The sequence below is a fragment of the Triturus cristatus genome, chromosome 2_1, assembly GCF_964204655.1.
Source record: "Triturus cristatus chromosome 2_1, aTriCri1.1, whole genome shotgun sequence".
NCBI lineage: Eukaryota > Metazoa > Chordata > Amphibia > Caudata > Salamandridae > Triturus > Triturus cristatus.
Window position 1 is genome coordinate 274,880,273 of NC_140581.1, and position 25,170 is coordinate 274,905,442.

At 51.4% G+C, this 25,170-nt stretch overlaps 1 protein-coding gene across 16 annotated transcripts in view; it reads left to right on the forward strand.

Annotated features, from left to right (window-relative positions):
* The window catches only part of NIPBL (NIPBL cohesin loading factor), a 1,722,939-nt gene that overhangs the window by 1,174,706 nt on the left and 523,063 nt on the right, over nt 1–25,170 (forward strand). For all 16 annotated transcript variants that reach the window (XM_085631078.1, XM_085631072.1, XM_085631074.1 and 13 more), the window contains one exon: nt 13,621–13,719. In XM_085631078.1, coding sequence (XP_085487204.1) covers nt 13,621–13,719 — 99 coding nt within the window. The remainder of the gene's footprint in view (nt 1–13,620; nt 13,720–25,170) is intronic.

Genomic DNA, 25,170 nt, shown 5'->3' on the forward strand with positions numbered 1-25,170 from the left:
GTCACCAAGTGATCCATGGGATGACAATAATATAGATCCACCTCAAGATACAGACCCTGATCTATACCCAGCAAACCTCCCCCTCCTGACATTAATACTGCATATCAGAAGTTGATTGCTAAAGGCTGCCAATTATCTTAGTTTCCTTACACAAAGAAGCCCTAGAAGAGGTTTTCCTATTTGAAACCTTAGGAAACACACACAAAACACAAATGTTGCCTATGTTGAAAGTTCTGATGTGCCATACTAATGATATTTTTAAAGCCCCAGTTAGAGCATGCATACTAACACCTAGGATGGACAAAAAATATTAGCCCCCACCATTTTACTCAGTTTGTATTAACAGCCAGTTGCCTTTGGATTCTTTGGTGGTCTCTAATGCCCATATGAGGGCGAACTCACAAACATCAGGAGAGTCACCACCACCAGATAAATAATCCAGGTTAATTGATGTCGGGGAAGAGAGTAGCTGCTCAATCATCCAACCATTGGCGTATAGCTAATACTCAAGGTTTGTTGTCCAGATACGATAGAGCTCACTGGGATGAAATGGAAGAATTATTTTAATATCTCCCAGAAGAACTCTAAAAGAGGGGGCAGGAAATGGTACAGGAAGGTAAACTTATTTCTAATTCATCTATCAGGTGTGCATTAGATGCTGCAGATACTGCAGCTAGAGGAATCAATACTAGCATTCTGCTAAGCAAACCATTCTTAATGCACTCTTTGATAAGGAACACCTATTTGGGCCCCAAATAGGCCATTCCCTTAAAAAGATTAAGGATATCGAAGTGACCAAACCTACAGGAGTACTTCAATCTCCCTCTACCAGAGGTTCCTTTCGTCCCTCCTTTTACAGGGGAGGTGCCAAAACTAACACTACAGATGCGGCACGTCTTCACATAAGATACAAACACAATCCTCCCCCTCTAGAGGATTCTACAAGGGTGGTTATAGAGGAAACTATTTTAAGGGCATAGATAGGTACCCAAACCTCTCAATCCAATAACAAGCAGTGACTTGCTAGTACTCCGACCATTCATCACCTGTCAGGGGAAGACTACAACAATTTCTTCCCATTTGACAATCAATAACATCAGACAAATGGGTTTTGGGTATTATCCAACATGGTTATTGTGTGGAGCTTACCAGCAATCCTCCCATTATTCCACCTCACTTTCACAAACTCTCGCCACACCACTAACAGCTCCTCAAAAAGAGGTATCCGCTCTTCTAGCAAATGGAGCTATAGAACCAGTTCCATTACAGCATCAAAGATCAGGAGTTTACTCACTTTACTTCCTAATCCCTAAATAGGATGGGTCTTTGAGACCAATCTTAGATCTCAGAACGTTAAACCTTTGCATACTGTCAGAACCCTTCCATATGGTTACCCTTCAACAAGTGCTTCCCCTTCTACAACAAGGACACTTTGTCCACACTAGACTTGAAGGACGCATACTTCCATATTCCTGTACACCCAGCCCATCGCAAATATCTCAGATTTGTGATAGCTGGAAATCACAATCAGTTCAAAGTACTCCGATTCGGAGTGACTGCTGCACCCAGAGTATTTACAAAATGTCTGGCAGTAAGTAGCAGCTCATTTAGGAAGACCACAAATTCATGTCTTTCCATATCTGGATGATTGGCTTATTAAAGTCAACACACAGCAAAGGTGTCTACAGCACGCTCAAGCCACCATAAACATCCATCATCAATTGGGATTTGCAGTCAATGCACAAAAGTCCCTTTTTCAACCCTCACCACTGCAACCGTATCTGAGAGCAATGATAAGCACTCACACAGCTGTAGCCTCTCCCAGTACAGCCAGAATTCAAAACTTTCAAACTTAACAATCAATACCTAACAGTCAACACTTTCATGCAACTGTTAGGGATGATTGCATCATGCATTGTAATAGTGCCTCATGCAAGTTTACACATGTGTCCTCTACAGGAATGCTTAGCACGTCAGTGGAATCAATGATTAACCCCTTGAGTGCCCCGCCCTTTCCACGCCCTGTGCCGGGCGTTTCATTAGCGGGCGGGGCTCATGACGAGATAGTCTCGTCATGGGCACAGCGCAACCGCGGCCCATGACGAGACCATCTCGTCATGGACACTCAAGGGGTTAACAGATCTAGTGTTGGTAGACAGCCGCTCTCATTGCTCTGGTGGAACACACAAAACCTATCAAAAGGGCGGTCCTTCATCGACCCGATTCCACAAGTAGTACTAACAGCAGATGCATCTCTTACAGGTTGGGGTGCCTATCTTCAGCATTTAACAATTTAGGGTTTATGGAATGCCTAGCACAAACATCGCCACATCAATTACTTGGAGCTTCTAGCTGTTTATCTAGCACTAAAATCTTTTTAGCCTCATATGTAGGGAAAGTTGTCTTAGTCCGGACTTACAATATGACTGCTATTTACTATGTACAAAAACAGGGGACGGGGACACACACTCTACAGTTGTCACCTCTCTCTTTGACCATTTGGCATTGGGCTATACATCACAATTTTCATCTTCTGGCAGAACGCCTTCCAGGCATGAACAACCAATTTGCCGACCTCCTCAGCAGGATGAGGCAACAAGTACACGAATGGGAACTTCATGCCCAGGTTCTCCTTCCATGCTTCCAAAAATGGGTGCTTTCCACAGATAGATCGCTTCGGCGCAGCAGAGAACTCAAAATTGCCCAACCTCTGCCTACAGATTCCCACACCGTCTATCCAAAGGCAATGCCCTATGGATGAACTGGTCCGAGATATTTCTGTACGCTTTTTTGCCTCTCCCTCCATTTCTGGTTCGGAAATTCAGGCACACATCTCTCACACTGATTCTAGTGGCTCCCATGTGGGCTCATCAACCATGGTTCAGCTGTCAGCGGTTCCACACCAAAAGCTGCACCTCACTTCCAACCTTCTCACACAGAACCATGGAGAAAACAGACATCCAAACCCCAAGGAGCTCAATCTAGCAATCTGGTTCCTGAAGGTATAGAATTTGGACACCTAAACCTACCACCAGATTGTATGACCATTCTTAAAGAAGCAAGGAAACCTACCACTAGGGAATGTTATGCTGCAAAGTGGAAAGGGTTTGTTATATATTGTAATAATAACACTATTGATCAGTTAAATGCATCTATACAAAATATTATTTATTACCTTTTGCATCTACAGCCTTTATGGAAGGATTTAAAGAATAATACCACCTAGAATACTGTAGGAAGCTGGCTCTGTATATACTATACCAAAGTGAGGTATAGTGTGCACAGAGTCCAGTGGAACCCCAAAGGTAGGCAGAGGTAAAGTTAGATAGCACCTCACTCTGTATTCGTGGTAATGTGGTCGGGCAGTATCAGAGGACAGTGTTAAGCATTTGTTGTACCCACTCAATCAGCAAATGATTTCACACACTCAAAGACTGAACTTCAGACCAATTGGTAAATGCCTAGATATAACACTGGGACATTTTCTAGCGAAAAGGTAAGTAAAATCAGTTTTCCACAATTGTTATTTTTCTGGTTTCCATACAAATCAACTCCACACTTAGAACATTTTTTCTGAGAAAAAGTCAATGGATTCCTATGGAGAGAAATGAAGTCAATGGTTACCAGGTAAGTAATCGGTCTTTGGAGTTGAGCTTCTGGGGTTAGACTAAGGGTTCCCCTAGGGTCATGGATGCACTCTCGTTACACCCTCAGCAACACTAGGGCGGCCGGGTGCAGAGTGCTGAGGCCCAGTGTTATCCAGTGGGAGAAAGGGGCCTCCGTTGGTGGCTGCTGGCAAGCAGGCCACTAGGTTGTGGGAGGCAAGCTCCTGGTGTTAGGCTCAGGGCAAAGGGGGATCCGGTTTAGCACACAAAGTGCACCCGCAGCGGTGGCTGGGTGCTGTTTTGGCATCGGGTGCCCTGTTGTTTTCAAGGGTATTTTTGTTTTTGGTTTTTAGCTGCAGGCTCGGTCCAGGAAGACCTCCGGGAGGAACCAACAGCTGGGCAGGTAAGTTGCAGGGCTCTGGGACGTAGGTGCATCTCTGGTTATTTTCTCCAGGACGCAGGGTGGCTGGATGCAGGGGTGTCTTTTGAGGTCAGATTTCACCTTACCGGACCACTCCTGTAAGTTGCTAGAGGCCCGACAGCAGTCTCCGCGCCGTTCGAGGTCCAGTGGTCAATCGAGGGACTGTAAGAAACTGGCTCTATATATACTGCACCAAAGTGAGGTACAGTGTGTATAGAGTCCAAGAGTCTCCAGAGGTTTGGCAGAGGTTAAAGTTAGATAGAACCTTACTCTCTAAAGTGGTAGCTTGGTCGAGCAATAAGGCAGTATCAGAGGACAGTGTAAAGCATTTGATGTACACATTCAAGCAACAAATGGGCGCTCACACTCAAGAACTGAACTCTAGGCCAATTGTTTTGTATAAACAAATATACTGTTTTATTTCTAGAACCAAGCAAGCCTGCCACAGGTAAGCATATAAATACTTTGCAGTAGTAATTGACTTGTGTGAACACAGTTCAGAATTGCAGTATAACTTGTACTGGTTTTGGTTACAGGTTTAAGAAAGCAGTTTGCAACACATTGCAGGTATAGTACATTCAATTGAATGGGCTTTTTAAGTAAAATACAGTTAATTACTTTTAAGATTACTTTTCTAACCACAGGACTGGATCCTAGATTCAGCCCTGGGACATTTCCTGAAAACAGGTGAGTAAATGCGTTTTGGTTAAAGGTATAATTTTTAGGGAATATTATTGTATTTCAAAGTTGACACAGATACTTTTTCACATAGAATCGCCAATGGTATCCTATGGGAGGAAATTCACTTAGCAGGTAAGATAGGTTATCGTTACTTTTTCTTACTCATTGCTGGATCCTGGATTCAGCACTTGGACATTTCCTGAAAACAGGTGAGTAAATGCGTTTTGGTTAAAGGTATAATTTTTAAGGAATATTATTGTATCTCAAAAGTTGACACAAACTTTTTCACATAGAATCACCAATGTTATCCTATGGGAGGAAATTCACATAGCAGGTAAGTTACTTTTGCGTTACTTTTGTAATCCAGTGCTGGACTCCTAGATTCAGCACTGGGACATCTACTTAAAACAGGTAAGTAATTACGTTTTTGTAGTTTGTACAATTTTTAAAGAACATTCTTGTATTTCAAAAGTTGACACTTCAAAACTTTTTCACAAAGAACCCCCCAATGTTCTCCTATGGAAAGAAATTCAATTCAAAGGTAAGTTACTTTTTAGCTACTTTTCGTACTCCGTGCTGGACACCTGGGTTCAGCACTAGGACCTTTCCTGCAAACAGTTGAGAAAATTTGGTTAGGTCATTTGTGCGATTTTTAAGGAATATTCTTAGTTTTGAAAAGTTGAAACTTTTTGGGAGAAAAAGTATCAATGTTATCCTATGAGGAAAAGTGAGTTATTGGTCTCGAGGTAAGTAATCGGTCTTTTGAGTTAAGGTTCCGCGGTTGGACTCAGGAGTCTCCCAGGGTCAGTGATGCACTGTTGTTGCACCCCAGTGGCACTAGGGCGGCCGAGTGCAGAGTGTTGAGGCCCAATGTTATCCTACGGAGGATAGGGGGGCTCCGGTTGGTGGCGGCTGGCAAGCAGGCCATGGGGTTGTGGGAGCAAAGCTCCTAGGGTTAAGCTCAGGGTAAGTTGGGGGCCAAGTTAGCACCAAAGGGGCACCCACAGCGGCGCTAGGGCAGCTGGGTGCAGGGTGCTGTTTTGAAGTCGGGTGCCCTGTTGATTTCAATGGAGATTTTCGGTTTTGGTTTTCAGCTGCAGGCTCTGTCCAGGAAGACTTCCGGGAGGAACCAACAGCTGGGCAGGTAAGTTGGAGGGCTCGGGGACGTAGGTGCACCTCAGGTTCTTTTCTCCAGGGCACAGGGTCGGCTGGATGCAGGGGTGTCTTTTGAAGTCGGATTCCACCTTACCGGGCCACTCGCTGTTTGGGGGGGTCCTCTGTGCAGAGGCTACAGGTGACGTCTGGGAGTCCTGGAGGGGTCAACCCACGGTGGACTCAAACTCTGTAGCGCGGGGGTGTCATCGCTGGGACCAGTGGGCCACACTAACTCGGGCCGTTGGCGACGGGTGCAGTGGTAGTTCCAGGCGGCGGGTTTTTGTTCTCAGCAGGCTCAGAGTCTGTTTTCGGAGTTTATTTTGAACAGGACTGCTGTTCACAGGAGATCCGGTCTTTCTTGAAGGCAGTCAGTCCTCCCAGGGGTTCTAGAGGTCGCTAGCTGCAGGACAAGAAGATTTTTGGCTCAGGATCTCTGGAAACTGCAGACGGGCCAGTAGGGCTGGGGCCAAGTCAGTTGTTCTCTCCAGTCTCCTCTGCTGGGCGACTTCTTTCGTCCTTTTTTAGGTCTCGCCTGATCCAGCGCATGCGCTGGTCTGGCGAGACTTATTGAGAGGGCTCCAAAAAGTGCTACCAGGCCAGCCTAGAGCTACAGTGCGTGTGCGCGGGCACGCGCGCCCCGCTTGACCGCGATTACTTTCACTTTCGCGGCCGTTTGATGTTTGATCGCGACCACTTTCGCATGGCTAAACACTTCTAAGGTCCCAAAGGCGAGACCTATTGGCTATGCCAATGCTTGTCTTCTTAGGTTGCGGGAATCTGAGGAAGGAAGGTTCAGGGTGCCCCTAAATACTAAATTTAGGGGCGTTACAGGTGGATAAAGAGCAGGGACCAATGGGTCCCATCCGTGGGGTGGGTACTCCCCCTATTCTGCCACTCTCCAGTGGGAGGAGGGCAGGAGCCTCTCCCTGGTTGGCTGGGTCCCCCCATCCTCAAGATGGCGGGGACTCGAGGTTATGCTCCACCTCTCCTCCCCCACCTTAGGGGTGGAGTTTGCAGAGGTGGGCACACCTCACTTGTTTTTCCCGCCGGTTCTCCCGCCCAAAGTGGGGGGGGGGGGGGTAAGAACCAGTGGGGACCAGTTGCTGAAAGCAGCAAATGGTCTGGAGAGGCTCACAAAGGCGACATGCCTTTGAAGCTTCTCCTTCATGAACCCTGCCCATCCTGAGGGAGGAGGCTTGGCACCTCGTCCCAGGATGTGCATTGTTTCAGGCCCCAGAGAGCAGCAGGCTCTTGACCCCGGGGCCAGATACATGTCTGGTGGTGGCAGCCTGCGCAGCCACTCAGTCAGGTCACTGGGAGTTGGTCGAGTTTCAGGGGGCATCTCTAAGATGCCCTCTGTGGTGCATTTTACATTAAATCACACACTGGCATCAGTGTGGGTTTAATGTGCTCAGAAGTTTGATACCAGTCTTCAGTGTAGCCATTATGGTGCTGTGGAGTTCGTAATAACATCCCAGCACCATATACTCTTAATGGCAGCACTGCACTTACAGTGCCCAGGAATGGATCTGGGTACTGTAGGGGTACAGGACTCATGCACCTGTACCCTCACCACTGGCAGTGGGCACCCAGCTAGAGGGGTGACTGAAGTATGCCAGGGCAGTGGTTTGGGGGCATGGCACACAGGGATGTGTGCCATGTCGACTCTTTGTTTGGTTCTGCACCTAGACACCCAGCCTGCAAAGACAGTGTGTGTGTGTGTCAGGGTACAAGGCCTCTATGAGTGGCACAATAAGTGCTGCAGTCCTTAGGGGCCTTCTCTGGTCACAGTGCCCTGTGGTACCATTTACCATGGGCTGGTACCATGGTACCATTTACCAGAGGCTGACATGTGGCCAGAGATGCCAATTGGGTTTTGTTTATGGGAAAGAACACAGGCCCTGAGGTCGTGATTGGCAGGGCCCCAGAGCACATCAAGTCAAAGCGCATCAGTAGTCTGGCAACAAAAAAAAAGGGGGGGGGGGGGAGTTACTGCAACTGAAACCCACCTTCTTACAGGGACCTACCGCGGAGCCATTATCATCGCTCCTCGGGTTCGAAGTATTCACACTCTGAATCGGGTAAGAGACGTCATAAGAAGAAGTCAAAGAAGCGCTTACGCTCTCCAACGTCCGCCCGTCGGTCTCTGGATGCGGACGAGGGGGTGGGGGGTACCTCCCTCACGGCTCCGTTGGAGCCTGTGAGTCCCACGGCCTACCCACCTTATCCGGGTCCATCGGCGACTCCTGCCCAGGTGCAAGATTTTCTTGCTGCCATGGACCGCTTTTTCAGACCTCTGGCTCCCGTCGGAGCGCCTTCGGGCCCTGCGGTTCCAGCTGAGGGCCCTCTTGCCGGCTACGGCGCCGCAAGGTCCTCTGCCGGCGGCTTCGGCCCCAGCGCCGCAAGGTCCTGCACTGGGGGCTCCGGCCCCGGCGCCTCCCGTAGCTCCGTTCCCGGCGCCGCAATGGGTTCCGTTCGTTCCACCTCCGCCCTTGCCTGGGTTTCCGGACAATTTTGCTCCGGGTTGGGACCCTAATTGGGACATGGAGCCGGACGCCCCCTGGTGTGCCTGCCTTTTTGACAACCCACCCAACTCCGAAGAGCCTGGTCATCCAGGCCCCCACTTCCTAAAGCGCATTCCCTACCGCCCTGCCGTATAAGGAATCTAAGAAGCTGGAACAGTTTGGCAACTGTTTTTTTCTCTGCCAGCTTAGGACTGCAGTCGGTGAACACAGCATGCCTCTCGGGCTGCTACTCTCACGCTGTGTGGGACATGGTTGCGTAGCTGCTGCCTCGGTGTCCGGAGGAGGTTCGGGCAGTGCTTTCCCAATCTGTTGCTGAGGGAAAAGATGCAGCAAGTTTGCCATCAGGTGTGGACTGGACACTGCGGACTCACTGGGTAGGGCGATCTCCCTGGGTAGGACGATCTCCACAACAGTTGCCCTACGTCGCCACTGGATTTTCAGGGGATGTTCAAAGTTTTCTTTTGGACATGCCCTTTGATGGTACTCGCCTGTTTGGCGATAAGGCAGATAGTGCATTGGAGCGTTTTAAGGACTCCTGGGCTACGGCCAAGTCCTTGGGGGTCTCCACCACGCACCCGGCCACGTCTGCTTTTCGTTCCTTTCGTGGCCACGGAAGGGGCGCCCGGACACGTTCCTTCAACCAGAAGCCTGTGCAGAACCAACCTCTTTGCGGTTCTCGCCGCGGCGGGACAGGGGCCCAGCATGCGGGGCAGTCCACCTCCACTCCCGCAGCATCCGCCTCAAAGCCTTCCTAGTCCGAACTTTGGGGTGCACCCCACGCCGGTGGGCAGCAGGATTCGCCATCACCTCTCCCACTGGCATTCTGTCACCTCGGACATGTGGGTGCTGCAGATCGTCCGAAGGGGCTACTCCCTCCCCTTAGAGTCTTCCCTCCCAACCATGCCACCTCAGTTCCACCACATGTCGGGGAGATCACTTTGCGCTTCTCAAACAGGATGTCACTGCCCTCTTGGCCAAGGGGGCCATCGAGCACGTTCCTGGGCCAGAAGTGGGACATGGTGGTTATTCCCAATACTTTCTGGTACCCAAAAAGGAAAAAAGTGGGACTGCACCCCATCTTGGACCTCAGGAATGTCAATCGCTTCCTCCGGAAGGAGAAGTTCAAGATGTTGACTCTGGCTCAGGTCTTGGCTGCCCTGGACCCTGGAGACTGGATGGTAGCGTTGGACTTGCAGGACGCATATTTTCATATCCCCATCCTGCCGGTGTTACCTGCGGTTCACGGTAGGCCACAAGCACTTTGTTTGCTGTGCTCCCCTTCCGGCCTTACCAGCGCCCCTCGGGTGTTCACGAAAGTGATAGCGGTGGTCACAGCTCATCTGCGCAGATCAGGGGTTCCAGTGTTCCCCCTATCTCGACGACTGGTGTTGAAGGCGGGCTCGCCCCAGGCAGTCGTCTCCCACCTCCAGACTACGGCTGACATCAGGCATTTTCTGGGGTTCTCCATCAATGTGCCGAAGTCGCACCTGAGTCCCTCTCAGAAGCTCCCCTTCATTGGAGAGGTTCTTGATTCGACACCGTTTTGGGTTTATCCTCCTGAGCAGCGAGTCTGAGATATTCAGGCAATGATTCCGATCTTTCAGCCTCTATCCCGGCTTTCAGTCAGGATGACACTCCGGCTCCTGGGCCTGATGGCCTCCTGCATCCTGCTAGTGCAACATGCCAAATGGCATATGCGGGTTCTGCAGTGGGACTTGAAGTTCCAGTGGGCACAGCATCAGGGCAATCTGTCCGATCCTGTCCAGATCTCGGAGGGCATTGCACGACAATTGCAGTGGTGGCTCACGAAACGCGATTGGGTCAATGGCAGATCCCTCTCCCTTCCCCAACTGGAGCACACAGTGGTGACTGATGCGTCCCTCCTGGGATGGGGTGGCCACTTGGGAGAGGCGGAGATCAGAGGCCTCTGGTCTCCGGCGGAGTCCCGGCTCCATATCTATCTTTTGGAGCTTCGGGCGATCCGACTTGCTCGGAAGGCATTCCTTCCCTCTGTCCGGGGAAGTGTAGTGCTGGTGTTCACGGACAACACCACCGCCATGTGGTATTGCAACAAACAGTGCGAGGTGGGGTCGTTTACCCTATGTCAGGAGGCTCTGCGCCTCTGGACATGGCTGGAACATCAAGGCATTTCCTTGGTGGTTCAACACCTGGCAGGTTCATTGAGTGCCAGGGCGGATGAACTCGGCCACCGGTGCATGATGGATCACGAATGGCGTCTGAACTCTGTGACGTGGCGCCAGGTCTCTTTCTGCAGTGGGGAGAGCCTTGGTTAGATCTTTTCGCCACTGAAGAGAACGTGCAATGTCATCAATTCTGCGCATTGGAATTTCCCAGGCGGCACTCACTCGGCGACGCTTTTTGTCGCGAGTGGAGTTGCAGTCTGTGGTACGCCTTTCCGCCTATACCACTTCTGCCCAGAGTGCTGAAGAAGATTCGGCGCGAAAGGGCCCAAGTCATCCTTGTGGCTCCAGATTGAGCACGAAGATACTGGTATCCCGAGCTACTCAGCATGGCGATCGATCCCCCGATCCGACTGTCTCTTCGAGAGGATCTTCTGTCGCAGCAACAGGGGACGGTCCTCCACCCGCCCCTGTCCATCCTCCACCTCCATGCGTGGAGATTGAGCAGAGACAGTTGACAGCTTCGATCTTCCTCCCGAAGTCTGATGTCATTCTGACAGCCGGGCGTCCCTCCACTAAAACGGTATACGCCTGCAGGTGGAACAAATTTGTGGCATGGTGCACAGCAAAGGCTGTGGATCCCCTTTCTGCCTCTTTCCGAGGTCCTTCTGTTCCTTCTCTCTTTGGCCCAGCAAGGCTCTGCTCTGGGCAGTATCAAAGGTTATCTTTCGGCCATTTCTGCTTTTCTACAGCTTCCAGATCAGCCTTCTCTTTTTAGTCCCCGGTTGTTAATCGCTTTCTCAAAGGCATTACACAAACGTTTCCTCCCGTGCCTTTCATAATGCCTCAATGGGACTTAAATCTTGTTTTGACCTATCTGATGCGCGCTCCCTTTGAGCCCCTTCATAACTGTCACTTACGTCTTCTCACTCTAAAGACGGCCTTCCTAGTAGCTATCACCTCTGCCAGAAGAGTGAGTGAGCTCCAGGCTCTTTCTTCTAAACCTCCCTTTCTTTCTGTTCATCCGGACAAGGTGGTTTTGAGGACTCGTCCTTCTTTCTTGCCAAAGGTTGTCACGCCCTTCCACATCGGGCAGTCCATCACTTTGCCCACCTTCTTTCCGCATCCTTCAAAAGAGGAAGAGAGCTCCACCGTCTGGACCCAAAACGTGCGCTCGCGTTCTACCTGAGGCGCGCACACAACAGTTCCGGGTGGGTGACCAGCTTTTTGTTGGCTACGCGGGCGCTAAAAAAGGTCGGGCTGTGCACAAACGAACCATCTCTCGGTGGGTCGTTCTGTGCATCGGAGCATGTTACTCGTTGGCTAAGAAGGAGCCTCCTGTGGGGCTGTGGGGCCATTCTACCAGGGCAACGGTGGCCACTACTGCCTTGGGACACGGTGTTCCCTTGCAGGACTTTAGTCAGGCAGCTAAGTGGGCCTTGTTGCACACGTTTACCAAGCAGCATTGCCTTGACAGACAAGTCCGGAGAGAAAGCTTCTTTGGCTGTTCTGTTCTCCGTGACTTTCTGGTGTGATCTTGTCCGCAGACCCACCACCGGGGTTGGTATTGCTGGGGTATGTATTCTAAGGTAAGGGATCTATCACTAACGTGTCTCTTTCATATGCACAAGTTACTACTTGTGTAACGATATATCTGTAAGAGACATTAGTTAGTGATAGATTCCTTACCACCCCACCCATCCGCCCCGTTCTGCGAACTGGTTTCTAGGGTTAAGGTCATCCCTTTCAGGGCCCTAGGTTCATGGCACCAGTGGTCAGTTTCTGGCATGGCTATGCGTTCCTGGCACGGAAAGTAGTGTACAGAACTGACGTCAACGTGCATGGGTGGCGCCTCAGTAGTCTCCGTGACATCATCTCGGCGCCTACGATGCCAGCGACAAACGCAGAGCCGCATGACGCCACCTTCTGGCGCGCAGGAGTACTGCTGACGAAAAAACTTTCCGGATCCAGTGTGACGCCTGGGGATATTCTAAGGTAAGGAATCGATCACTACCTGATGTCTCTTTCAGATATTTCTTTACACAAGTAGTAACTTGTGCGTTTCGCTGATGATTTTCTAACTTTGACCTGTCCATTTAATCATCTGCTTTTATCTACTTAGTCAGTTTAGCCTATTTGCCATTTTTGTAAACATAAGGCCAGGGTTCTGGTCTATATGTTATCATAAAAATCTCCTGGTGTTGCCGCAGGTGTGTCCTAAGAGGACTACGAATCTTTGTCCTGGCAACCTGGAGTGAAGTCCATGTTATGTAACCTAGGAGAAATCCGTGGTAAGTTGATACTCACTCTGGTGTGTAATAGATACATATGCACAACCCAAAATGTATAGTTACAATATCCATGATTTAATCAATAATTTTGCAATAGGAAAATATATTGGCTGTATAAACAAATTGTACGAAAAGTCATTGGTTATTAGAGCAAAATGGAGAATGCGCTATCTCGTTGTCATATGTTCAATGATTTATTATTGTACCCTGTACAAGGTTTGAGTGTAAAAAGAAATACCACAAAGCCGCCTTTGCAGGTTTTAGAAAATGTAGACCACACAAAATGTCTAACAAAATTGTTACAGATAAATATCAAAAACGCAAAGCTAAAAAGAGCCAAGGTTTACTCAGTCTGTGTACCCTGCGGGTCTAGAGAGCTACTTCAGAAGTTTCCAGATCCATTCTCTCACCCGCGATATTCAAAGGTGAAATCTTCCAGTAGATAGAGGTTCCACAAGAAAGATAGTTATCAAAAGGTAAGTAACTTTTTCATATATACAACACTGTGCCGGTCACCAGTTTCTGTTTCTGGTTCAGATGGCATTAAAATTGAAAAGGCATTTTTGTGGTTTGCCTATTGTAACGTTTGGCTTTTTGGACGCATTTGCTTGAAACTTGGCAGTCAGCTATATTTCAGCATCTCAAGTGCTGTGGAGATCCATCCACAGGAAAAAAGTGAGGGGAAATTCAACTGCATAACTTTCTAGACTCATTGTAAATATCTTTGCATGTGAAAATCATAACCGTAAAATAAGGAGAAACAATTAAACATTTTGTCCACAACTATATTTTATCTTCCAGAAATTGGTAAATGAAACATTCCAAAAGCTCTGGTTTACGCCAACACCACAAAATGATAAAGAAGCAATGACGAGAAAGATACTAAACATCACAGATGTGGTAAGGAGTTTTACTTGAGATTTGTTTGGTTTTGATATTTTTTGTTAATTGTATAGGGTATTTATTTTCGTTTCTGAAAGGAAGGCAAATAGATATTTTACTGTGCAGTATAGAAAAGAAATAGAGTACCTCTTATTTTACTTTTACTTGTGTGATAAATCTCACTCTGCCATTTTGGGGGGGGCATGAATCTACTGCTTACATAACAAGTAATTGAATTGTAAAGGGTTTGCAAGAACATAAATAAAAGTGTAGGAGCAATATGCAGTTTTCTTGACTCACAAGCAATCAATGGCTATGTCTGTTTAAGACCATTTTATATCAGTTGTTTACCAGAAGAGGCACAGCACGGTTAGTCTTTCGACGGTTTAACCAGTATATCTAGTATCATTTAACTGCATGTATATTTAAATTTCACACTTGCAATGTGATAGTGGCATTTTGCTAAAAGGAGGTAGCTCTCAATAATATTGTGAAGTCAGTTCCATGGTCTTTCAAGATGTTTAGTCTGTAGAATGTGAAACATGTATCTGAAAGAAACATGTTAGTTAGATTCCTCACCTTAGAATATCCCCAGGCGTCAGGCTGGATCCGGAAAGATTTTTGTAGCAATACCCCTTGCGCGTCGCTAGGCGTCATCTACGGCTCCGCGTCCGTCGTTAAAAGTCGTGCGCCGGAATGACGTCGTCGGAGTACTTAGACGCCGCCCTCGCGCGCTGACATCAGTTCTTCTTCTTTTTATTTTTTTTCCGCGCCAGACAACGCCGATCCGGGAAGAGCTTACCCCTTAGTCAATTTTTGACTAAACTTTTTTGACTCTTTTTGGTCTTCTGTCGACTCGACTCTGGTGCCGGTAGGATGCCTGGGTTTAAAGCCTGTGACTCCTGTCATCGACTGATGTCGGTGACGGACCACCATCGCCAGTGCCTTTACTGCCTGGGGGCCGACCACGACGCGGAGTCATGTCCCGATTGTCAGGCCTTGACCTCGAAGGCTAGGCGGGAGCGGTCCCGTAAGCTTCTCGAGCTTCGGCACTCGGCTCCGCGCCGCTCATGGTCCCGGTCCAGGAGGAGGTCCAAGAACCGGTCGCGGAGCCGCAGCCACCATCATCGCTCGAAGTCTTCGGGTAAGTCGAAGCAATCAAAGAAGTCCAAGAGGTGACACCGCTCTTCGGATTCCCCTCGCCGGTCGCGCGACTCGGCCGAGGGTCAGGGTGATCCCACCCCCGCGGTTCCGTCTGAGCCGCAGGAGCCGCGTCCGTCCCCATACCTGCCGGTCCCTGGGACTGACGCGACTCTGAGGGAGGTCAGTGCTTTCCTCTCGGCCATGAGGGGCCTGGCTCCGCTGTCGACGCCTGCCGGCGCACCTTTGGGCCCCGCGGGCTCGACTGGGCGACCTCGCGTGCCGGCGGGTCCGGCGCCGTCGACTACTTCGGTCCCGACGCCGCAGGTCCCCGAGGGATCCAGGCCTGGATCTCTGCCGCCGCCGATCGACCTCACGACGCCTCCGCCGACACCGGTACCGCCTCCGGCGCAGTCTCCGGACGACGCCGTTCCCCGGTTTAGTCCGGGCCCGACGCCGCTTCCGACGCCGATGGATGAGCGTTTCATCTACCGCCCGGCTCCGATCATTCCTCCTGTTTATCAGGAATCGGATGACGGGGCGACTGGGAGGGGTCTGAGGACCCTATGGCCAGACAGGGCCAACTTTCACAGGACTGGGCAGACGAACTGGGGGATGCCAGTGGTCTGGACACCTCCCCGGACGCTGGTTTCATCTCTCCTCCGACTGTGGCCTCGGAGGAAGGTGCTTCAACCGTCAGCAAGCTCCACAGAGCCTCTGCTGCAGTTCAATGAGGCCCTCATAGACATTCTGCAGGGCACTTGGTCCAAGCCCTCCACAGTTCCTCCTGTGGATCGGAACGTGGCCCGGCGCCACCGCCCTGCTCCAAGCGACCCCAGTTTCCTGTCCCAACACCCCACCCCCGAGAGTCTGGTTATCCAGGCCTGCACTGCCCAATCCTCCTTCCCGACCGCTCCTCCGGATCGGGATTCCAAGAGGCTGGAACTGTTCGGAAAGAAGCTGTTCTCTTCCCTGAGTTTGGGCCTGCGGTCTTTGAACACCGCTTGCCTCTTGGACCGCTTCTGCCACTCTCAGTGGGATACGGAGGAGGACGTGCTGCCCCTGTGTCCGGAGGAGGCCCGGACACGCCTCTCCCAGGCGCTTGCTGACGGGCGAGATGCAGCACGACATGCCATTCGGTGTGGACTAGACACCACGGACTCTCTGGGTAGGGTGATTTCCACCACGGTGGCGCTCCGGCGCCACGCCTGGCTGCAGTCCACATCCTTCTCGGGGGATGTCCAGAGTACTCTCATGGATATGCCCGTTGATGGCACTCGCCTTTTTGTTGAGAAGGCGGATAGTGCGCTGGCTTGTTTTAAGGACTCCCGGGCTACGGCCAAGTTCTTGGGTCTCCCGGCCCCGCGGCCGCAAACTTCCGCCTTTCGTGGCCAAGGAAAGGGGCGTCTCCTCATGTCCGCCTAGCCACCGGCCGCAGAACCAACCTGGTCGCGGACGTGGATTCCGCCGTGGCGGTACTGGAGGACAACGTGCCGGTCAGTCTACATCCACCCCGGCAGCATCCGCCTCAAAGCCCTCCTAGTCAGAGCTTTCAGGCCCATTCCACGCCAGTGGGCGGCAGAGTTCGCCATCACCTGCTCCACTGGCGATCCATCACATCGGACAGGTGGGTGCTGCAAATAGTCCGAAGGGGCTACTCCCTCCCCTTCGAGACGACCTCTCCAGCCATGCCACCGCAATGCCACCGTATATCGGAGGATCACTTGAATCTTTTGCGGGAGGAAGTTACGGCCATCTTGGCCAAAGAGGCCGTTGAGCGCGTTCCTGGTCCAGAAGTAGGCCGTGGCTGCTATTCCCACTACTTTCTGGTTCCCAAGAAGGGCAAAGGGGGCTTACGCCCTATCTTGGACCTCAGGAGCATCAACGCCTTCCTCCGGAAGGAACGGTTCAAGATGCTAACTTTAGCTCAGGTTCTGGCTGCCCTCGACCCTGGAGACTGGATGGTAGCCTTGGACTTGCAGGACACCTATTTTCACATCCCCGTCCTGCTGGCCCACCGGCGTTACCTTCGGTTCACGGTGGGTCAGAAGCATGCGCCCCTTTGGCCTCACCAGTGCCCCTCGGGTGTTCACGAAAGTGATGGCGGTGGTCGCGGCTCATCTGCGTAGATCGGGGGTTCCAGTCTTCCCCTATCTCGACGACTGGCTGTTGAAGGCGGGCTCGCCCCAGCAAGTCTCTCACCTCCAGACTACGGCCGACCTCCTGCATTTGCTGGGGTTCTCCATCAACGTGCCAAAGTCACACCTGAGACCCTCCCAGAAGCTCCTCTTCATCGGAGCGGTTCTTGATTCAGCGCAGTTCCGGGCTTATCCTCCGGAACAGCGGGTCCGGGATATTCAGGCTCGGATTCCCATCTTTCGGCCTCTATCCCGGGTTTCGGTCAGGTTGGTGCTGCAGCTTCTGGGGCTGATGGCCTCCTGCATCCTGTTGGTGCATTACGCCAGGTGGCGAATGCGGACTCTGCAGTGGGTCCTGAAGTTTCAGTGGGCCCAGCATCGAGGCAACCTGTCCGACCATGTCTTGATCTCGGAGGGCACTGCAAAACAGTTGCAGTGGTGGCTCACGGACCGCGATTGGGTCAGCGGCAGATGCCTCTCCCTACCCCAACTGGAGCACGTAGTAGTGACGGACGCGTCCCTCCTGGGATGGGAGGGGCCATATGGGAGAGGCGGAGATCAGAGGCCTCTGGTCTCCGGCGGAGTCTCAACTCCGTATCAACTTGTTGGAGCTGAGAGCGATCCAGCTTGCACTGAAAGCCTTCCTTCCCTCTGTCCGCGGAAGTGTCGTGCAGGTGTTCACGGACAACACCACCGCCATGTGGTATTGCAACAAACAGGGCAGGGTGGGGTCGTGGACTCTTTGTCAGGAGGCTCTGCGCCTCTGGACATGGCTGGAACACCAGGGCATCATCCTGGTGGTTCAACATCTGGCGGGCTCTCTGAACGCCAGAGCAGACGAACTCAGCCGCCGGTGCATGATAGATCACGAATGGCGTCTGAAGTCGGACGTGGAGCAAGGTCTCTTTCTGCAGTGGGGAGAGCCTTGGTTAGATCTATTCGCCACCGAAGAGAACGCGCAATGTCAGCAGTTCTGCGCGTTGGAATTTCCAAGGCGGCACTCGCTCTGAGACGCTTTTCGTCGCGAGTGGAGTTGCGGTCTGTTGTACGCCTTTCCGCCTATACCACGTCTGCCCAGAGTGCTGAAGAAAATCAGGCGCGACCGGGCCCAAGTCATCTTAGTGGCTCCGGATTGGGCACGAAGGTACTGGTATCCCGAGCTACTCAGTATGTCAATCGATCTTCCGGTACGACTGCCTCTTCAGGAGGACCTTCTGTCGCAGCAGCAGGGGACGGTCTTCCACCCGAACCTGTCCAGTCTCCACCTCCATGCGTGGAGATTGAGCGGCGACAGTTGATGCCATTTGACTTGCCTCCTGAAGTCTGTGATGTGATTCTGGCAGCCAGGCGTCCCTCCACAAAATCGGTATATGCCTGCAGGTGGAACAAATTTGTGGCATGGTGCACAGCAAAGGCTGTGGATCCCCTTTCCGCCCCTCTTTCTGAGGTTCTACTCTTTCTTCTTTCTTTGGCCCAGCAGGGCTCTGCTCTGGACACCTTGAAAGGTTATCTTTCTGTAATCTCTGCTTTCTTACGGCTTCCTGATCAGCCTTCTCTTTTCAAGTCCCCTGTTGTTTCGCGTTTTCTTAAAGGCATTACTCGCATGTTTCCTCCTGTCCCCTTCGTAATGCCTCAGTGGGATTTGAATCTTGTCTTGACCTTTCTGATTTGTGCACTCCCTTTGAGCCTCTTCACAATTGTCCCCTTCGTCTTCTAACTCTTAAGACTGCTTTCCTGGTAGCTATCACCTCAGCTAGACGGGTGAGTGAGCTCCAGGCTCTGTCATCTAAGCCTCCCTTTCTTTCTGTTCATCCGGACAAGGTTGTCCTCCGGACTCGTCCTTCTTTTCTTCCGAAAGTGGTGACCCCCTTTCACATCTGGCAATCTGTCACTTTGCCCACATTCTTTCCGCATCCTTCGAAAGAGGAAGAGCGGCTCCACCGTCTGGACCCCAAACGTGCGCTGTCCTTTTATTTGGACCGCACCAGACAGTTCCGGGTGGACGACCAACTTTTTGTTGGATACGTAGGTGCTAAGAATGGGAGGGCTGTACACAAGCGGACCATCTCACGGTGGGTCGTCTTGTGTATAAAGGTTTGTTACTCCTTGGCGAAAAAGGACCCTCCTGTTGGGCTGAGAGCCCATTCCACCCGGGCCACAGCGGCGACTACTGCCCTGGGGCGGGGAGTTCCCTTGCAGGACATCTCTCAGGCGGCGACGTGGGCCTCACTGCACATGTTCGCCAAGCACTATTGCCTGGACAGCCAAGTCCGGAGTGATGGCTTCTTTGGCCGTTCTGTTCTCCAGGACTTTCTGGTGTGATCTTGGTTTGCAGACCCTCCACCGGGGTTGGTATTGCTGGGGTATCTATTCTAAGGTGAGGAATCTAACGTGTTTTTTTCAGATGAACAAGTTACTTACCTTCGGTAACGATGTATCTGTAAGAAACATTAGTTAGTTAGATTCCTCACCGACCCACCCATCCTCCCCGCTCTGCGAACCGACATCTAGGGTTAAGGTCATCCCGTTCAGGGCCCTACACTTTTTGGCACCAGTGTCGGTCTCTTGCATGGCTCTGCGTTCCTGGCGCGGAAAGCTATGTACAAGAACTGATGTCAGCGCGCGAGGGCGGCGTCTAAGTACTCCGAGGTCATTCCGGCACACGACGCCAACGACGAACGCGCCTAGCGACGCGCAAGGGGTATTGCTACAAAAATCTTTCCGGATCCAGCCTGACGCCTGGGGATATTCTAAGGTGAGGAATCTAACTAACTAATGTTTCTTACAGATACATCGTTACCGAAGGTAAGTAACTTGTTCGTTAAGTTGATAATACATAGGATCAACTACAACTAGTAACATGTACAAGCAAATCTCTGATTTAAACACAGCAGATAATGTTGTGCAATTGAACTAAAAAAATAAATGAGGACTGGAATATGAGGGGGCGTGGGTACGGCCGCAATGAAGGCAGACGTGTCCGGGTAGAGCTCCGCCGGAGGCTCCCCGAAACAGGCCCGGTTCTCCGAATACAGCCATGTGTGAAAGCTTCAGTTGAGGGCAGCTAACGCGGAATTCTGCCCTTAAACGCGGTTGCTGGTTGTGGCTTGCCTGTACCCCGCTGAGTGGCTTCCGATTGCAGGAGGTAATGGAGGTATGCTCCTAGAGGGGACGCCTCCGACTACGCGAGCACGGGGCTTTGGCCCGCCCACCAGGCCGCCGGCAATGGCACAGTTATGATGCATCGTTAGAAGCGGGACGTGGGCTGAGACCTCCCCCGAATGAACGCACACCAGTCCGTGACGAGATGTGGTCGTGAACCCTGTCGTGCCACTCACCCTATCTCGGCTGCGAGACCCTGCACCGCCTATGGAGTACCGAGACATGCGAGGTGAGGTGTGAGCGAAGACCTCGCCGGCCCGCCTAAGTGGCTCTTACCATCGCGCCGCGATCGCAGCAGAGGATTCTTATCCGCCGGGAGGATTGTGAGTGCGAGACTTGATGCGACGCCACTGCCGGCTACTGTGAGGTGGGAAACGATGGGAGCCCTTATATGACCGCCCGTGTGAGGCTGGAGTGTCCTTCGGTCCTGAACCCACACAGGGAGCCACGGTGAAGACACGTGAGTTGGGCCATCTGCACTGCCGCTGCCCATGCGTCGCGATTACGAGAGGGGGTTCCCCGGGCCGCTGTGAGAGCGGCGTATGGTCATTCGCTGCCGCCCAGGCATACGCTTCACAGGGTGAGAGGACACGGCAGGAGCCTCAGTCCTGATACCGGCGAGCTGCGGCGAAGTGGGGATTCACGGACGGGGCTGCTGGCTATAGCAGTAAAGGGGCAGGGATCGGCTGAGTCAGCACCTCTTGGACACCTACTGTTGCCCCTGGCGCCACATGGGGGACACTACCTCTGCAGACCTGCCTGCTTGACATTACCAGCTGGGTTTTTGAGTCGACACACTTCCAAGTCTGGGTGATGGTGGCATATTGAACCTCTCCAAGGACCTAATGATGTGAAACAATCCTGGGGAGCTGCGAGACCTAGACGAAGATTTAAGGACACTTCTACTTGGCCCACTCATTGCCTGAAGCTAATACACGTGGGGTACCCCCAGAGCTACCATCGTGGAAATACCTGAGCATTCTAGCAGCACAACCTGGAGCGGTGGAGTGGTGCTGGCTACTGCCTTGAAGATTACTGTACGGTCACCAAGGGTGCATCTGCGGACTGCACGGGTGGTGCCCGCGGAGACTCGCACCGCCAAGATCCACCAAGTGTGAACTCTAGTGGAAATGACCTGATGCACGCCTGCTCAACATAATCTGAATGGCTGCGTTGCCCAACCGACAATTTCACTGCTAAAGAGACATTGATGTGCGATGGAACAGCTCCGCTGTTAAGGCTGTAAGGTGTGAAGTGACTGCTGAACGAGGCTTGCTGGAGAGGGGGGTGGGGGGGCCCTGCTCCGATATCTGCCCCCTGAGGGCGTTGCATGGAGGCCTTATTCTGCGCAAGGCAGTGAGGGCGTACAGACTCTGCGACTGATGTCGGGCGGCACCCGGGCACAGGCTGGTATAGGGGGAGCGCAGATTGTGCCGCCGCTGTCCAAGCCAAAATCGGACAAGATGGCAAAACAGGGACTTACAGACCAGGCTGCAAATAAGCTAGACGCGGTGCTCGCTGCAGTAGAACGACTGGAGGCAACTATCGATCAAACCTGCACCTCCCTCGAATCTAAAATAGACAAGGTGGCTTTAGATTTCTCACCTACATGCTGATCACCGAAAGTTAACAGACCGCACCACTGTCCTGGAGGCCACGCTCACTGACATCAAGCCGCAAGTGACTCAAACAGATAAGAAAGTACATGATTTGCTGCGTCGTGTAGAGTTTCTAAAAGATAGAGCCGAGGATGCGAAAGGGCGAGCACGACACAATAATGTACGCTTAGTAGGTGTACCGGAAAGATGGGAAGGAGGGGATCCCACCACGCATATGGAGAACTGGCTCAGATCTTTTACCTGCAGGATCCCTCTCACCACACTTTGTCATAGAGCGTGCACATAGGGTCCCAGCGAGGCCCCCTCCTACCGGATCGAACCCGAGGCCCTTCCTCCTCCGACTCCTTAATTATTGAGACCCATGCCATTCTGCAGGAAACCAGAAAGCTCCAAGATATTCACATAGACAACCACAAGATCATGTTTTTCCCGGATTACACTATCCAAGTATAGCGTCAGAGGTTCTCCTTCATGGCAGTGAAAAAATGCCTTCGTCAACACAACCTGAAATATTCCCTGTTGTTCCCAGCACGTCTGCGGGTGGTAGCAAGCGACAAAACACACTTCTTTAACACATCGGAGGAGGCAGAGGACTGGCTGGACACCATCACTGGTGCGTGACCCTGGGACGCCGCCGTGGAGGCGGCACTGCCGAAACTAAAGGGCCCCTCTCGCCGCAGAGAGCACAGAGCGACGGCGACTAGGACACCACCTTCACCAACTGAAGGCCCGCACTCGGGCCTGATCCACAGCAGACAACGAAACGCCCTACAAGCGGTGGCTAAACTAAGCGGCTCTCCGGCAGCTGAAGACGCCTCTAACTCCAGTCAAAGAGACCTATCTAGTGACGATGAGCAAATATATGGCCTCCCAGATTCGCAAAATTCAACTGAACAGCCAGACGTCACCCCGCAGACTGCAGACACACTAATATGAACTATACGAAATCCTATCTCTGCATAACCCACGGTTTGAGGTATTGGGGTGTATGTGTGTGGGAGCGCGCTATCGCAAGCAAAATAACTATCTACAACGATTGTCATTGTGACCAAAAATGTTCAGAAGGGGCTGCAGTTAACGTCCTGTCATGTAAAGGGGAGGCGAGCCCTGCTCATCCACACTGCTATTAATACATGGACGCACTTATACACCACCTCACTTATCTGCTATTTTGCCTGTTGACGGGGAGCCTCTGGGACGCTAGATGCACGTACTGTAGGCTAACAAAGTATAACACTCAGCTCACCCCTCGAGAATGTCTAGACTGTTATCTCTATTGAGAGTTTGGGTGATTGCTAGTTGCATCCTCGCCCTTTTGGATTTAAGTGCGATTATGATTCTGTTTTGGTTTTATTATAAGATATCATTTATTGTATGTCGATATATGCAGAGTAATATACTACAGGTCAGCATGCTGGGTGGACTCTGCGACATTAGGTTATCTGAAATGCACATAACTGCTGGGCCAACACAGGGACATAACCATCTGGCGCACTGTAAAGTCTATGTCTTCCTTTAAGATTGGCACGTGGAATGTGAGAGGCATACGTTCACCGTCACGCAGGTATCGGATATATTCCTACCTTAAACAACATCATATACAAATAGCCCTCCTACAAGAGACTCACCTGGCCAATTCAGAAATTCCGCGATTGCACCGTTGCTGGCGTGGTCAATTGTATGCTACAGGCTATTCGGCCTTTGAACGAGGAGCGCTAATAAGGATGAGGCCAGGGGTTCCACTTACAATTACACAGGCATTAATAGATACGGAGGGCAGATATGTTGTCATTAGGGGCGCGCTGGATGGCCGACAAATTGTGATTGCATCCCTCTATGTTCCTAATACAGAGCAGGCTACCTTCCTCTGCACTATGTCGAATATACTGGCACCGTGGCACGATGTTCCCATGCTGCTGGGAGGTGATTATAATAGCGTACTTGACGTATCACTAGACCGTTCCTTCCCACCACTTCCAGGTACAAGCACACACCATGCCATGAAGGCATTATCTAGCTCGGCAACACAGTGGCATTTGAGAGATGCCTGGCGACACCGCAATCCCCATGACAGGATATACTCCTTTTACTCCGGTGCTCATGATTTGCATGTGCGGTTAGACCGATATATGCTCCCGGACATACTACTTCCTAATATAACAGCAATTTACTATCTGGGTAGGACACACTCTGACCACAACCCACATATTCTAGAGATGCTATGGGAACACCCTCACCCGCCAATCCCAACCTGGCGACTGCATCCCGATTTGCTATTGGACGCACCATTTTGCCATTTGCTAGCAGCTAACATCACCCGGTATTTTGAAGATAATACTGATACAGCCACGACGCCTCAGGTGGAATGGGATGCGTTTAAAGTAGTCAGGGGTGATTGCCTTGGTGCACAGGCGGCTATGCGGAAGCAGTTAGAAACTGACCTCACACGCATTGAAACCGACCTGCTTCGAAGAGAGGGAGAAACACTGGGGGGTAATACTAGGCCTCTGGAACACGACAAAGAAGAACACTCCAGATTGCTAGACCGGCTCTGTAATATAAATTATGCTGCACACTCAGTGCACACTCACCGCATGGGGGACAAACCTGGCAGGTGGTTGTCCTGGCTGATACGGCAGGAAGCCACCATTTCGCCTGTGACACTAATACGGAATACACGGGGAGTCATGGTACATACCCAAAGTGAAATACATAGTGCGTTTGTGGAACATTATTCCACGATGTACAGATCTTGTTTGAAGGCCACAGATGTAGACATACGGCACTTTCTCTCTGACATAACATTGCCACAACTGACGGAACACCAACAGGAAGAACTGGGTGTTCTCCTGTTGTCGGAAGAACTAAGGGATAGCATTTTTCCCTCTCAAATGGTAAAACGCCGGGTCTGGATGGACTGCCGGCTGAATTTTACAAAGCCTACTCGGATATATTAATACCAGAACTGCTGCGGGTCTATGAAGCAGCCCTAGAGCGCTCTGCGCTTACACCTATGCAGAATGAGGCCACGCTGATAGCTCTATTAAAACCGGGTAGAAGCCCTGAACTACTGGGCTCCTATCGCCCGCTAGCTCTGTTAAATACCGATTACAAAATTCTGGCTTCCACCTTGGCTATAGGGTGGCTCCGTTGGTACCGGCCCTGATACACGCTGACAAAAATGGTTTCGTTCAACCAGGTGCACCTCCCTGAATATTCGCAGGCTATTCAAAAGTATGCAACAATAAATTGACCTCGCTCTGGCTGCCTAATACTAGATCTAGAGAAGGCCTTTGATTCGCTGGAATGGCCCTATCTAGCGGCGGTCCTGCGTAAATACGGATTGGGAGACGGATATTTACAATTGGTGCAGCTGTTGTATCAACGTCCTACTGTGCGGGTCCGAACGG